This window comes from Takifugu rubripes, chromosome 6 (assembly GCF_901000725.2).
Source record: "Takifugu rubripes chromosome 6, fTakRub1.2, whole genome shotgun sequence".
NCBI lineage: Eukaryota > Metazoa > Chordata > Actinopteri > Tetraodontiformes > Tetraodontidae > Takifugu > Takifugu rubripes.
Window position 1 is genome coordinate 2,598,570 of NC_042290.1, and position 16,311 is coordinate 2,614,880.

The 16,311-nt window shown below is 41.0% G+C and overlaps 2 protein-coding genes across 2 annotated transcripts; one reads left to right on the forward strand and one right to left on the reverse strand.

The window, feature by feature from the left end:
* Nucleotides 1-5,667: 5,667 nt before the first annotated feature.
* LOC115250255 (sperm-associated antigen 8-like) lies at nucleotides 5,668-16,161 on the forward strand. The gene is made up of 6 exons (XM_029838118.1): nucleotides 5,668-5,819; nucleotides 6,382-6,511; nucleotides 6,694-6,739; nucleotides 7,410-7,530; nucleotides 8,936-8,992; nucleotides 15,711-16,161. Exons 1-6 carry the CDS (start codon nucleotides 5,751-5,753, stop codon nucleotides 15,822-15,824), a joined length of 537 nt encoding a protein of 178 aa, XP_029693978.1. The 5' UTR covers nucleotides 5,668-5,750; the 3' UTR covers nucleotides 15,825-16,161.
* Nucleotides 10,804-12,011, reverse strand: LOC115250254 (bcl-2-like protein 1). Its single transcript, XM_029838117.1, has 2 exons — nucleotides 11,610-12,011; nucleotides 10,804-10,994 (listed from the first exon to the last, which is right to left on the reverse strand). Exons 1-2 carry the CDS (start codon nucleotides 12,009-12,011, stop codon nucleotides 10,821-10,823), a joined length of 576 nt encoding a protein of 191 aa, XP_029693977.1. The 3' UTR covers nucleotides 10,804-10,820.
* Nucleotides 16,162-16,311: the final 150 nt, after the last annotated feature.

The following is a 16,311-nucleotide window of genomic DNA, read 5'->3' on the forward strand; positions in this document are numbered from 1 at the left end:
AAGTACTCTGCGAAACCTTGGTGCTGTGGATGAGCTTCTTTCCAGTGTCCTTGCTTCCTCATTCTAACTCTCTGAAGAAATCGTGCTCTTTTATACCATTTCACATTACATTGGCCACATCACATTTTCTTTTTCTTCTTTAATCTCACATTCTCCTGTTGTGTTGAGGAAATAAACCAGAGGGATTAATTGCAGTTTGTTAGACCTCTTGCAGGGTTGAAGAGTGTTGTTTGCCATGAGAGTTAATCAAAGCTATCTTCTACTTGGAGGTGTATATTAGACATTTGGAGCTGAAACAGCAGGAATTCTTTGAGCTGTGTGATATCATCCCTTTAATCCTAAATTACTACCCTTTAAAACAACAAGATCGGATTACTGGACTGTCCAATGACAACGATGTCATCTTGTGCCATTGTTGCAAAGGTCTTCAAGAAGGGATTAATCCTGGGATTAACAGAAAAGAAACCGAAGAAATGATTCCAGAAGTACGTATGTGTTGTTGGCAGCAGCTTTCTGATGACGCACTCAAGTGTAACCAGAAACTTTCCATTTTCTTTTTGAAGAACATATGGGTAGACCCTTTCCTCAGTCTTTGAGGTGGAAGATGATGGCACTGCTGCATAATTGCTATCCCGTCCAATTAGGGTTACCAGATGGGTTCTGCAGACATGTCGCACACCTTGGTTTGCATAGGATGCATGAAAAATTGACTGTACTTTTGTAGATATCATTTGAGGTCCAGTGTGTTGATATATTTAGGCTTCAGATAACACAGGGTGTTTGAGGAAACCCAAACAAGGAAGAAACCCACAAATATTACACATCTGAACAAAGTTATTTGGTTGAGCACGCTTGAATGATTTACAGGCATAATTAGAGGGACAGTTCAAAATGTATTGGGCAGACATTTAATTTGGTTTTGTCTCATTGTGTATGGTTCTTTTTACTTTTACAATATGCAGTAGGGCCTTTCTGATACGTGCTGTGGAGCGTTTCCTTTTGAAAACCACGTCTGAGGTTTCTAAAAGTCTGGTATTCGAGACACATCTGCAACCTGTTTTTATTACTGTCTGAGAGGACTGTGCATGATTTTACTGTAGTCAGGCGGTTTTGTTTAAGTCTTATCGTTCATTCCAAGGTGTCCTGTGCTCACATGCATCTATGCTGGGATGAGTGGAATTTGTAACACAATGTCTCACTTAATGATAATTTTTATTTTTTTTAAATTTTAATTATTTTTTTTTCTAATTTAATCATTTTTATTTCAACCAATTAAATCGAGATTAAGAAATGTAAAGGATTTGGGGGCTGTTAATACATTAAAACTGTAAGAAAAAGATCATTGAAGAGGCCACGTATTGACTGTCAAGATAAAAAAAAAACGCTGTGTGACACAACAGAACATCCAGATCTTCACACCACTTGATGTTGTGTTTGTATTTGCTTTATATAAATATTCATATACAGCAAATAAAGCCAATGCAAGGATAATAACATACAGAACTTTAAGAGAAAGAAACCTCCTCAACTGTACACTAATAAAGGTACTCATTCTTTACATTCCCGGCATTCAGATTACCAAGAAAGTAAAAAAAATCCATGTTTGCACTGTGGTGTGAGTGCAGCAAGAGACTGTGTTATAGTATCATTGACAGTGTAAATCTATACTAAGAATGATTGTGAATGCTCAGAAGCCGCTGCCAGCTGACTACACTGAAGGGTGCCGACCCAAACAGGTCCAAGACCCGGGAGTGTGCTGCCATCCCATCACAACTGCTGCACTACTTATTATGATAGTAGGTGTGTTATTTCAGCTAGGCAAACAGTGGATGTCGCTGAATGTATTAACAAGCACAAATGAAATCAGTCTTTTGTAGTTCCAACGTGGAATCTCTCACTAGCTGATTCCAAAATCCGACCGCATTAAATCTCGGTTTAGGTTTTCTCACGGATGAGCTAAGGGTCTCCGTACCACAGCAGAGGCTGAGGAGCTCTATTTGACCTAACTGGAGGGTCTTAGTGAATAATCAGGGAATGTTCTTGAGCGTGAGTGACAATTTCTGGCACAAGTGACTGTGTTTGAACTACTTCTGAGTCCTTTGACCTTTAGAATTAGGACAGACAAAATTTGTAGCTTGGACCAGATGGCTGCCATGTTCACCCAGACGGAGACAAGGGGAGGAGTCCAAAGAAAGTGTGCATGATGGACACTGATCCAATATAGGGCTGCTTATGTAAAGAGTTTATCGGAGATGAGAACTTGATGATGAGAAGAAGTGAGTGGGAGGAGTCTGGGATATGGAATACAAATCATTTAGGACCCATTCAGGCAATATAGCTCAAAGCATCAGTGCATCTTCCATTTGTTCTTTATCAAATCAAAAGGCCAAAAGATCTGGAGAAACTGGAGCAGCCCGTAGCTGTGACTGGGAGTCTAAATGAAATGTTTTTCCTATACAGCAACCCTGTAAGAAGATGGTGACTTTGAAAACACAACAAACAAACCAAAAGAGTATAGAAGCGCCAGATGGAATCTGAAGAAGCTAGAAAACGGTTTCAATAAGAGAGCAGAATTTGAAAGATGAAAGCTGACTTTAGTTTTCTTATCCTCCTCTTAACAGCACATGCTGTCAGAGATGGTCCGTGGGTCAGTAGATCACTGCAGGTGATAATGAAAGGAAGAAAAAGATGAAAGAAGATGTTGAACTGTAAGTCTAACGCCCAAAATCAACCAAGGACGCGTAATAGTAGTTCCCAGCATTCACTCAGGCAAAGATACACACTGGGGAGGTTCCTTCTTAAATCACACACACATTCTCTGCAAAGGAATTTTGAGTATCTAATGAGCCTAAAGCGTATTTGGCTGGAAGATATTTGAGGTATTTCAATTATGTTTTTATGAGCATTTGAACCCAAATAGCCCAAATATGAAACTGTTCAATTGTTGTATCCAGGGGAATGAATGTGTGATTGGCTCGTGACAACACATCCACAAGCTTAGCATTTTTGTTGTGATCACCACCGTAATTTACAGCTGATATAATTACGCACCACCAAAACAATGGGTGGTGTCAGTTAGTGAGCATAATAATTCACAGTTTGACTTTGGAGTCATTATTTATCTGACTGTGCTATATGCTGAGGTGGTAGGTTGTTTCAGACATAGCGGCTGACACACAGAAAACGCTGCTGTCTCTCAGCAACAGACTCACCAGATCGTCTCCGTCTCATTTTCACAGCACAGTGTGATAAATTTAGCACCGTTAACAATGATATCAATAAACGACAGGAGCTCGTCATTGAGCAGGGCTTTAACAGTCCTGCTTGGAAAATGAATTGATTCTCCTTTTCTACCAAATTAAATATTGGGGCTTAATTTGTCAGCATGCTTGCTTCAAGTTTTTAATTGTTCTGAAAGCTGCAGCCTTTCCTGTACTTCAGGACTACTTCAAACAGACGTGTCAGGCGGAAAATTCTGTCAGCTCATTGGGGGATTGAAGCTATCTTTCTTTTTGCAATGAAATAATGAGGGTCTAAACTACTTTTGGACCACTCGACTGCAAGTTCAAGGTTTTTGAGTGCATGAATTAGTCTGCATTAGTTTCAGGATTTGAAGCTGTGCATTAGTCTCAGGGGAATTTGAAAGTCTTCAAATAGTTTAAAATATCAAAAAGTTGACTGACCCACATTTAAATGTAATATGTCATAAATAAGCAATAGCTAGAAGAGCAAGAAAATATATGGATCTATTCCAGGCATTAACACCATGAGACTATAGTGTGAATGACATATAGATTTCATGTAATATACACTTAAAAATATGATGTCAATATTAGTTTATCCAGGAGGTACATTAAAAATGATATACTGTATTTGGATATATTTGGATGGCACAGTCCTGCCTCAGAGCAAAAGCATTCCAATCCCCATGCAGGGGACTTTTCTCTGTGTGGAGTTTGTATGTTCTCCACGTGCCCGTGTGGCTTTTCTCTGGACACTCTGGCTTCTGTCCACTGTCTAAAGATATGCATTTATGGGACAGGTGAAGTGGCTAACTCAACTCACCCCCTGACCTCACAAGGGAGCAGTAGCTAAAAGAGGGACTGAAGGATTTATCCCGATCAGATGACAATGAATATAAGTTGTCTAGTCACAGTGTAAAAGAAACAAGTGTTTTACTCTCTTTTTAAAAGAAAATGACCAGTGAATCTCTAAATTCTTCAGGGAATTCTAAAAACATCAGTCACAATTTCTCCAACAGGAAACCGTGCCTTTACTCATTACATGGAAGATGACGTGAAATCACCAGGTTTTTCATTTTTTAGATCCCTCTTTTGGCCACTTTTCTATTCAGTGTTTTTAGGCACTCTTTGAATGAGGTAAGGAGCCCTTTTACGAGGGCCGCTGAACAGGAAGTGTCCCCAAATGTAATTTCCCCCCACATTTGAAACCACTTAAGACAGTACCTTCTGTCATTATGAGAACACTGATGTGAAACAAGTGTGGAAGGCTTTAAAGAAAAAAGCACCCTTGTTTAATGTGTCCTCCAGGCAGCCAGGGCTCCCATTAGGAGGTTGACTAAGGAGAAAAGTGTACTATGCCGAGGACATACGTCTGCCTTTCATATACATACACAAACATAATGGCTTTATAGTCTTGTGTTGGATAACAGCACATTAACCATGTCAGCCTCTTAGTAATGGAAGAGGAAGAAGAAAAGAAAAGGAAAGAAAATGATCTGACTGGCAGTCAGTTACCATAACAACCTGCTTTCAATGGGAGGGAAGCAAAAGAAAGTGTTGATTGGGTAAGTTGATGACTGGTCAGATCATAGCAGGAGTCTCACACCTTGCATATTTAGGATCACGATTTAGGATTATGATTTAGGATCATGATTTAGGATCATGATTTCATCCATAGGCTTCCCTTTAGTATGTGCTTCTGGGTTCACCAGAAAGACTGTGGTCGTCAGGCTGCTCATTCATCATTTCTACTGTTAAAGGTGGGGTCTTAACTCTAGACTGGGAAAAAAGAGTTTCGATTTGATTTGATGATCGCTGAATATTATTATTATTATAATAATTATTTTTATTTTTAAAATAAGCCAAATAACAAAACAAACTCCGTTGTGTCTTTCTCTCCTTCAGTCCTGAGCATTAGAACTAAAAGAACAAAAGAGCCTCAGTTTTTATAATTACCAAAATAAATTGGCAGACCCTCCTAAACCTAGAATAAGCTAATACAATTGTGCCTCACGTCCAGAGCAAGCTGGAATCGGGGTGAGCATCTATGCCTGGCCCACCTCCGGGAGCTCCAAGCCAGCAGCCCGCACACAGACAGCCAGCCACATTATGTAGGAGAAAAACATCCATGGCAGTGAAGCACCTGTACGACACAACACTGGGAAGCAGAGCACAGAGGAGGGAGGAGGCGCATTAGCCTGGGGCCGTAACAAAGCCGGTGTTATATAATATAGACCATATATATACTGTATATATACCATAGAATTATTACATTTTCTTTTCTCTTATATAAACATGATATTTTGTACCAGGAAATATAACCAGACATGATACTATAACCTATAAAATAACATGTTTTATTCAAACAATGGATCATGTCTTTCTCTCTTTGGCCAGCGGATGGCCGTTGCCATGGAGACATGACTCGACGCTGTGGCCTTGAGCTGTCGAGACAACTGCGAACCTGTAGATCAGAACAAGTTGCTTTCTCCAGTGATACAGCCCATAATGAACCGGCAGTCAGCAACAGTGCAGATGAAAACTCGAAATCCTGTTGGTGACAGCGAGAGAAGAGAGGTGAGTAGTTCTAGTTCTAGCACCTTTATACACGCCAGCTAACAGCAAAGCCTCAACACATGCACACATGTCACTCTCAAAAAAACCAATAATAATTGTCAGGGTCAGCATCAATGACTTAATGGCTTTAAAAATATGATTGTTGCTCTGTTGTTGTGGCGCAGCAGGGTTACCTGCAGCCAAATGATGCAAACGCAGGAAACATAATGATAAGAAAAACAAACCAACAAACATAAAACAAATGCTACAGGAAAACGCCGCGAGATGAAAATGTTGCAATCACAGAAACTCAGCAGGAACAACAACTTACAAAACCCCCAAAACACCGACAAGAGAGAAATGCGGCAAATTCGCTCTGCAAAGGAAGCGCACCTTGCCTGTGGCATTTCAGTTAATTTGAGTAAACTTTAAGAATTTGTCTCTTTATTTATTTACCAACTCTTATGTTGGGCAAAAATCAGCTTAAAAATAGCATAATTTCAGATGATTTCAATATTTTTGTATTATACAACACATGTTTTTATTATTTATTAATCTGCAACCTGTGCGTCTCTTTATCTAGAAAACAAATGTGCATATCATGAGACATGGACACGTTGATCTTATAATAGACCCAGGATCCAAAATGGAAGCTCGTACTTCATACATGGCAGCTTATAGTCCTCCAAAGAGTCCAGAAGTGAGACTATGCGGTATGTGTTTTGATCTAATGGATTTCTGAACTGTGAAGCCATGACAAATGTTTCAGTGAAACCAAACACACATTTCTTCCACTGAAACATGTGCTTTCTTAATATTATTTAATCGGTAAATCTTAGTTCTTAATCTTAATCTGTTTTCATTTAGTCTTCTCTTTGCTTTTTCCACAATGTAGGCACCAGGAGGGAACGTATGGTGAGATGTATTGCCCAGGAGTTAAGGTAAATAAGCTGTGATCTGGTTTTATTCTTAATAAATCAAGTCAGCAGGTGGATTGTTAAGGTAAAGGGTAATGCTGCTGGCCAGGAGGAAAGCAAACAAGAACAGCAACAAGTTGAGGAAAATTGATGTACCGGTACTATTTATACATATTGGTTGCCTTGATTGCTAAATTGCAGCTATGGTGTTATTTTATATAGAGGCCAGTTCTCGTGGGCTTTCACCACAGATGTGGTTAGAACATCCCACACGTGCTAAGTGCTTGTGAAGAGTTCAGAACATCAACGCTGTGATGACACCGGCGTACATCACATTTCCTGGACGTTTTAAATAACCACCCAGGCTGCCTCATTTGTTCCAGGTTCCTGTCCAGCTCGCAGCCCTTTTGCTGGCTGATTGCATGTTCTGTTAAGGCTCTGTTCTTCTCAGTGAAGGTCACAGACTGAAATGTTACATTCCATTTTACATTCATTTCATATTCACTGATGAAGCCTCAATAATCTCTGGATGGCAGCAAATGTCAAGGTGAACACAAAATGTGTCACGTGACTTTCAGAATTTAGTCAATAAAACAAGTTTGTCCATACTCAGGTGTCGTGAATCAACCTACTGCAAAGTGTAATAATCATTTTATGCCAGATATTAAAGCTCATACCTTCCATGTTTCCACAGTGAGAAGATTCAACATGTGCAGAAAGAACCCGTTCCCAGCACTGAGTTCTGCTCCACAACTCAGAGGGACTTCTCTGTGCCGGGCTTTGTGCAAAAAGTACCAGAACTAACTGTAAATCGAGTAAGTACTGTAGATTATATGCTCTATTGATTCTTTATTGTCACCTGAAAATAAAATACTTTTGTTTTATACTGAAATGTTTTCTATTTTATTGTTGCTGTTTTTATTATTTTAGCGGTTTGCACAAGTGGTTACACATTGCTCTTTAATGTACCGGTATGTACAAATGAAATATTCAGTATTAGTTATGTGACACTAAAAAAGTATGCATGCACTGACATTTCCATGGTAATAAGCATATTAAGGTCATAAACGGTTCAGTTGGAAGCCCCTTTACATGATAGATTGAGTGACATCCCATCACATAAGATCGTAAATGGTACTAATGTTTTATCTGGGGATCTGATATAATGAATCAGCTGCTCTCTGTATTTATTACGGTATACAGGTTTTGTAAAATCTTCAGTTATTGATGAATGAGGAACAGTTAACAGACAGAAAAACACAAAGTTTCTGGTTACACTTGAGTGCGTCATCAGACAGAAAAACAAGGTTATGGGAACATAACCTTGAAAAAGAAGAGAGCCATTCTCTGTAGTAAAATAATATTTGTATATAAGGTCTTACAAAATGTAGCCTGGAGAGGTCATTTTCATTAAAAAAACCAAAACCCTAATTATTCTGTGAGATATACTGTATATGAACGGAGTAAATACTGAAAAGTGGAAGCTTCAAGAGGTTCAAAAAGGTTGATGTCTAACTTGTTTCTCATTCACATGGGAAGACACACTTCTGATATCCTGTGATCGCACAGATTTTGATTTAATAATTTCAATTTAATATCACATCGCTTTTTACTATCATACTATCTGTTACCTCCCTTCACTTTAGGAGATGAAGGGAGGAGAACAAATGGAGTATGGTTTCCCAGGAGGAATAAGACAGGAGCAGAGACTGGTTGTCCGAAGAAAAATTACAGTTTGATTATTTAGAAAACAACTTAAAACGCCGGTCAGCACTAAACAACAAAGTGTTTGTGTTAACACAAACCAACAGAAAAGGCCACCACTCATGGGGGTGGAAAAAGCCACAAGAGAACCCAAACAATCAACTGAAAATACCTCCACACCTTGGGGGAAACCAACAATAATCAACACACGCCAAGATCTATCACAGGTTACAGCTAACGGTCAGCTATCCCCGTAAACAGCAACACACTTCCACCACCATGGGCCACCTTCTCTCGCTCTCCCTAGCTCTCGCCGGGCCACACCTCGTCTTCACTCTTCAGCAAATTAGGAGTAGCTGGGAGATTGAAGGTGGGACGATCACCTGGAGGAGTAGAGCGGAAAAGTCAGCAACAGATTGAAGCCACACAACGGCACTAAAGCCATAACACTATTACTAAAGTTGCCTCAGAAAGTAGGTGAAGAGAAACTGAGTGACGCTGTGTTCTCTATTCCAGGATTATGAAACGGACCAAGCTATTACCTTTTGGAGTGAGAATTCCAAGTGGATCCAGGTTTGTCTGTTGGAAACTCTCCTATTTTTAATATACTATGACATAAAAGGTCACGGTGGCACTTGCTGCACTTGCTTCCACCAGTTTACCTAAATTCCAAGAAATTATCAGGGCTTTTGTTGTTATTGGTTTGATGACCTGATGTCAGGAAGCAGAAACGGGGAGCTGGTTAGACTGAAAGGAAAGTTTAAGAAGAACTGCAACCAGTTTGGTGCTCTCAAACTGTAACTAACAAAATTTGCAGCAAAAACAGCAGTTGAGCAAAAAATACAGGGTATGAAGAGTCTTCTTAATGTCTTTTGCCTTTAAATACCGTATTTTCACGACTATAAGGTGCACCTAAAACACTGAGATTTTCTCAAAAATCGACGGTGCGCCTTATAATATGGTGCGCCTTGTGTGTGGACTGAGTTTCAAAATCTGCTGTGCGCCTTTGGTGGATGCACTACGGTAAACGCTCCGCCCATCGATTAGCGGCACACCTACGCGTAAGGACCCGCTAAAATGGCGCCGGTCAAGCGACACGCATATGAGGCTTACTTTAAACTGCAGGCCACCAAATATGCGGCTGAAAATGACAGTCGAGCAGCTGCAAGACATTTTAATTTAAATGAGTCCATGGTCAGAAAGTGGAGAAAACAAGAAAGTGAATGAAAGTGAGGAAGACAAAGCTGAGTTTCCGCGGGAACAAAGCAAGGTGGCCCGAGCTGGAAGACCGAGTGGAACAGTCGGTTGTGGAACAGCGAACAACTGGAAGGGCCGTCTCTACTGTCACCATTCGATAAAAGGCCAAAGTGATTGCTGAAGAAATGGACATTGAGCACTTCCAAGGAGGTCCGTTTTGGTGTTTTCGCTTTATGAGGAGGCGGCATCTCTCCATATGTGCAAGGACAACTGTTGCGTAGCGGCTGCCCGTGGATTACCAGGAGAGGGCGGCCATCTTCCGCACCTACGGCCGCGACAAGCCACATCACCAACATGGATGAACCCGGTCGGTGAGTCCGATTCAGATGATGAAGAAGAGGAATTCGGGATGTTGGACAGTGAAATAGCGCAGCTGTTTAATTCAGAGACAGAAGATGAAAACTTTGATGGTTTTGTGGCGGAAGAATGAATATTTTGTTCAATAAATGTGTCAAAACTCACTATTTTACTTCCGTTGTCATTTTTACTGTATATTTTAGCATGCGCCTAATAATACGGTGCGTATTATGTATGTTTGTATGTACAGAAATAGCACCCGTAACTGAGACTGCGCCTTTTATTACAGTGCGCCTTATGGTCGTGAAAATACGGTACTGTATATCTGAGTCATTCCCATGTCATAACCAATTAGTTGTTGTATTGACTGATTTTTTTAAATAAAGCTGTCCCATGACAAAAGATATTAAACATATCCTCATGTTCTAAAAGAATCATGAAAAAGATCAAATGAAGCACAGTTATCTAGAGAAATGACCACAGTTAGGCAGAGGAAGCTATGAGGAGAGTTAATGGGACGCAGCTCGGAACATGAAGTCTTAAAATATGAACCGGGTCAGGAGGGGGTTCAGAAGCACAATCCCGACACAGAGGGAAACAGTCACACTTTGGTGTGTGGGAGTAGAGAAAGCTCTAGTTCTGACCATGCCTCAAACTCGGAGCCTCACCCCAAACACTCCAGGGTGAAACAAATGGTGAGGTCACGCTAATGATACGTGAATTACTGTATAATTGGTACAAAATCTCTGGAAAAAAAGTGCTTTTGAGTAATTTTAATTGTACAATAACTACAAATTTATAAACATTAATTAAGTGAAATGCAACACAAGCAGGGTACTGACAGTCTCTATGACCAATAAGACATAAAGTTTGAAAATGCCTTACGCAATGTACCATAATTTTTTGTAACAATGATCAAAACACCAGCCAGCACCACCAGTCCGCCCAGTATCCATTTACGCCTGTCTTCCTGAGCTCTGTTTGTGCAGGCGTCTTCCCCATAAATGGTAACAAAGCAGTCCTGTAACAGAGACAAAGGTTCAGACATAAACCAGACAAGGTGGTCAACTACAGCAGCATTAGCATGAAGGGAGGCTAAAGGAGAACTGGCATTGATGGGGACGGCTGACGGAAGCGCCAGGCGGCGTACAGCACGAGAGACGGGGAAATAAACTTAGCGGTGAAATTATTCCGATTTTATTTATGAGGAAGCAACAAACATTGTAAATGGTGGTGGGATTAACTGACATGTAAGTTTGAATTCTAGCTTGAATTCTAAATAAAGATTCTTTTTTTACACAAAAAGGTTGCATGCCAACGTAAATTGCACAATTCTATTAATTTGAAAGGGAAAATAAAAAACGGATTATCTTGGAAAACCTGTCAGGTGAAGGGAGTCATTTTTCTTTCAAATCTTCATATAACACAGCTACTACTCAGTATACTTTCAGTTACTTCAAACTTGAATTCTATTCAGAAAAAACACTATTTTCTGATGTCAGATAATAAAATTCCACGATTCAACTCATGGCCATTAGTCATTCTAAAAAGAAAAAAAAGGTTGTGTTTGGGTCGTCAATTCTCTAACTGCGGCACAAAGGAAGCTTTATTTTGAGTCTCTCTCCTTTATACTCACCCATCCTCCTTGACTCTCGATCCATGGATTAATCCGTTGGTCCAGGTAATCTGTCATCCAGTCTGCAACGTGGCAAACCGGTTCACTTGCGCCGCCCTCGAAAGATTGCACATAAGTGGCGCCGCCCACGACAAAAAGACCTACAACTGTTCCCCAGTTGATTTCATCTCTGAACATGTCGTCCATCACCTTGTTAAAACCTGCCTTGTTCCTAGTCACGGCGACGTATGGGGAGAGGTCACCCGCTTGCTCCATAAAGTCCCGCTCGTACTTATTTGCCATGCTCCGAAGAGCTGCATTCAAAGCCTCTCTGCCAGTACCTGCGGGTGGAGACACAGTGCCTGGGTATTTCTGAGAGAGTTTGTAGATTAAACAGTTCTCTACCAGCTCTCTATTAGACATGATTCACTCTAGTAGGCACTGGAATGCAATAATTCTGATTAGCAGAGTTCAGGACAGGATGTTGGTCAGGACACGATAAGAGTTCAATTGTCTTTAAATGTGTCAACTGTAGCTCTTCACAACACACTGCCTTGAACAGTATTTCCTTCGATAGTGTGTGTCTTCAAAGTTGGTCCACACCAGCAGTGGGGGAAGATGTAATATACAACTTATTTTGCTTTGAATCAATGTGCCATTGATCCTTGGAAGATCAAAGCGTCTTTGATCGTTACCCACTTCCGTTGGGTAACGTAATGCGTCATTTCCTGTCTTCTCAATAATTCGTTGGTGCACTGTGCAGGGTGTGTGTTAAATTCACTTTATTTAAAATTGAATACTCGGGAAATTCTAGTCACTCGATAACAACAGGGAGAAATAGTCCATATTAAACAAATACAGGATTATTAGCATTAGCATGGCCTCACCATTTCTTTCACACGGTGTCTTTGTCTGTTCAGTGTGTGAAATGTTTAGTTACTTCTCTGCCTCCTTTAGTGAAGGGAATAGGTGCAGAAAGTGTCGTTTATTAATGGTTCTGGAGGCGAGACTTAGAGAATTTGAGACTTGGTTCCGCAGCTTGGAGTTGTCTGGAGTTGCGTCAGGTAGCCAGGAGAAGCTAGCTGCCGCGGAGCCGCCTAGCGTAGCTTCAGCTAGCGGTCCCCCGGCAGCAGCCGAACAGCCGGCTAGCCAGGGCGGCTGGGTGACGGTTCGCAGGAAGCGTAGCCCCAAACAAAGGCCCACGGTGCCCCACCACCCGCTTCCCGTGTCTAACCGCTTTTCCCCACTCGGCGACACACCCGCTGAGAAACCGACCCTGGTAATTGGCGACTCCAGCGACCATAGTTAAGAGCATTCCGGGGGGCAGAGCGGGCGACATAGAAGCAAATATAAAGCTCCTAGCGAGAAGTAAACGTAAATTTGGTAAAGTTATTATTCACGTCGGAGCAAACGACACCCGGCTTCGTTAGTCGGAGGTCACTAAAATTAACATAGAGTCGGTTTGCAACTAAAACGATGTGGGACTCCGGAGCATTCTCTGGTCCCCTCCCCAATCTGGCCAGCGAGGAGATGTTTAGCCGCATGTCGTCGCTGGCTGTCACGGTGGTGCCCCGATAACCAGGTGGCCTTTGTAGACAATTGGAGCACTTTTTGGGGAAAACCTGGTCTGATTAGGAGAGACGGTGTCCATCCCACACGGGATGGTGCCTCTCTCATTCCTAGTAACTTGGCTAATTTTATTAGACCCAAAGTGACCTGACAATCCAGGGTCCAGACCAGGATGCAGAGTTGTAGTCTTACACACCTCTCTGCTGCTTCCATAGAACCCTCATCCACCAACAATAACATATTCAACACTATAGAGGTAGTCTCTGTTCCACGGTTAAAAGTTCACCAAGCACAGAGCAGGGGAGCGGTCAATCACCATAATCTTATTAAAATTAATACTAAAGCACAAGCTGGAGAAACTAACATCATAATTAAATGTGGACTATTAAATATTAGCTCTCTTTTGTGTAAATCCCTTTTGGTACATGACCTGATAGCGGATCATCACATTGATTTATTCTGTCTTACTGAGACCTGGCTTCAGGAGGAGGAGTATGTGAGCTTAAATGAATCTACTCCTCCTACCCATCTTAATTATCATATTCCTCGTGTTACTGGTCGAGGAGGGGGAGTGGCAGCAATCTATCACTCCAAGTTATTAATTAATCCTAGACCAAAACATGGTTCCAGTTCATATTAAAGCCTGACTCTTGGCATCACCCATCTGAACATAAAAGCCACTTCTGTTTGTATTTGTGTATCGGCCCCCTGCTGGGCCACATTCAGAGTTCCTGTCTGAGTTCTCTGAATTCTTATCTGACTTGGTCCTCAGAACAGATAGAGTCATATTTACTGGAGACTTTAACATCCATGTAGATGTTATAAATGGCTTCATTTCATTACTTGAGTCAGTTGGTTTCCTTCAACAGATAAATCAGCCAATTTATAGCTTCAACCACACCTTAGATCTAGTTCTGACCTAAAGCTGACCTACTGCCAGACTGAAGGACGGCAGGTATGCTTCATCAGCACCAGTTCTACCATAAACAAGGATACTGTACTCCACACTACACCATTTCCTAACCAACCTGACTGAGGTGCAGAACAACTGGAACAGTTTGGCTTCATCACATTTTGTCCTTTTTCAGTCATATTTCTTTTCCACTATGTCCCTTTCGGGGTCATGGGGAGGGTGTTTCGAGCGTATCCCACTGTGACTGTGAGCATTTGGGTTCAGTAACTTGGGTGCTCATGCTCATGGGTACCTTGGTGATGTCCTGAAGGTGTCCCCCTACTACCAGAACACCTTCCATGTTTTGTCCGGGCAAGACCCGGGAACCGGACACTACTCAACCCAGTCCCCTGCAGACCGAGCTACAGCCTTGCTGGTTTTAGCTGTATCCTTTTTTTATTTGATGTGACTAAATGTGTGACTGGTATTTTTGGATCACGACAAATCAAAATACCTGTCTTTAAGAAACAAAATAGTAAAGAACGGTCTTTGCTACATGAAATGAAGCAGCCTAGTTATTTATAATCAAAACAGCTACATCTTACAGCCTGGCTAAAATTGTCTTTCTAACCACGGAAATACCTTCACTAACCTTTTTTCCACTGTTGAAGTGGTCTTTGTGTTTATTTTGTGTGTACCCTCCTGTTCTGAAATTGAGTTAAATCAAGATGTGAATTATCTTTCCATCTGGTGCCCAGTAATGTATATTCCTCTAAATGCTCTTTTTCCAGTAATGTAATTGGAGGCTGTTGACTGCTTTTGTACAAGGAAAGAAAATGGCTTCTTCTGATCGGGAAACCGTCACCATTTATGATAAAAAGGTTGCCTACATCAGTAAAAAAAGATGCAGCCATGAGGATGTGTACATACACTTTGTGTCCTTACATATGTGTGAGATTACCTTTTTGCACTGTGGAAAATGTCTTATTATTTAACAAAGGTGTAGGGTTTTTTAAAAATAAAAATCAGACACAGTTGTATCTTGCTTCTTATTTATCCTTCCTGTTAGGTTCAAACGACCTGAAACATGAGAGAAACAAATGAGGCAAAGACAACAGTTTTGAATTTTACTTGCAAGGAGAACGGGAAGATGTGCTCAGTTACAGATCTCCAACACATTCTGACGCACACCTCCCGCCATCCTTCTTTTATTGAGCTTAGGAGGTCCCTAGTTACATAGAATTCACATGTGTCTAAGGAAGGGGGAAAACACAAGATAGCAGGTCCCAAACAAAGCAAAAGACTGTAAATCATAATGGTGAGATTATACGTAGGTCTTCACTGATTTGATTAGTTTAGCTCGCACACAGCACATTCTTCCATATCAGACAGATTAAAAGAACACCTCCTGGGTCAGGCCCTGCAGCTCTATCTCCAGTCAATGTCACTTCCCCACAGCAGCTGCATTTCTGTCGCCCTTGACCAGAGAAGTTCAAGTTGACACATCAAGCATCATGAACATTAAGCATTAGCAAATAATAAGAAACATTAAGTAATGAGAAACAATATAACAAGAATAAAGAATATAAAAAGGTAAAAGCAAATAAGAGATAACTTTACTATGATGGATCTAACACTTCCTCTGTTGTTCTGCATCACAGGGTGTAACAGCCATACAGAACCCCAGAGAACCCTTCAAGAAGTCCTCCATGTTCAGCACACCCATCAGCCAGAGGCTGGATGAAATCGATCCACAGTACAACAACTTAGACTGAGTCTTACCTTTCACATTATGAGACATCTACATCCCTTTATGAAAATGTAACAAACATATAGCAGATTCTCAGCTGTGGTGAGGACTGGCTAGACTTCAGCCTTGCCAAACCTTTTCCCAGCATTTATTACAGGATTTGCTGAGACAATTACCCTGTATTTTATGTTTGGAGGTTTTATGTATGTAGCTAAAAGCTTTTACATTTTTACAGTTGCAACATCATGCCGGGAAGTTTTGTGACTAGTTGGGAAGAAGTCAGACGCTAAAAGAAAGAAAACATATTCTAAAAACCACTTCAGTACCGTAATTCTAAAGTAACAGAATAAAGGTCTGCTCTAAACACTGTTATATACACGTGCGTGATTCATTTAAGTGGCGGATAAACCTGACAGTTAACATCTATGTACAGTATCCTCCATCTAACCTTCGTCATTCTCCACACCAGCAGCACTGACGGTGTGCCAAGCTTAAGCATCATTCCCAGAAGT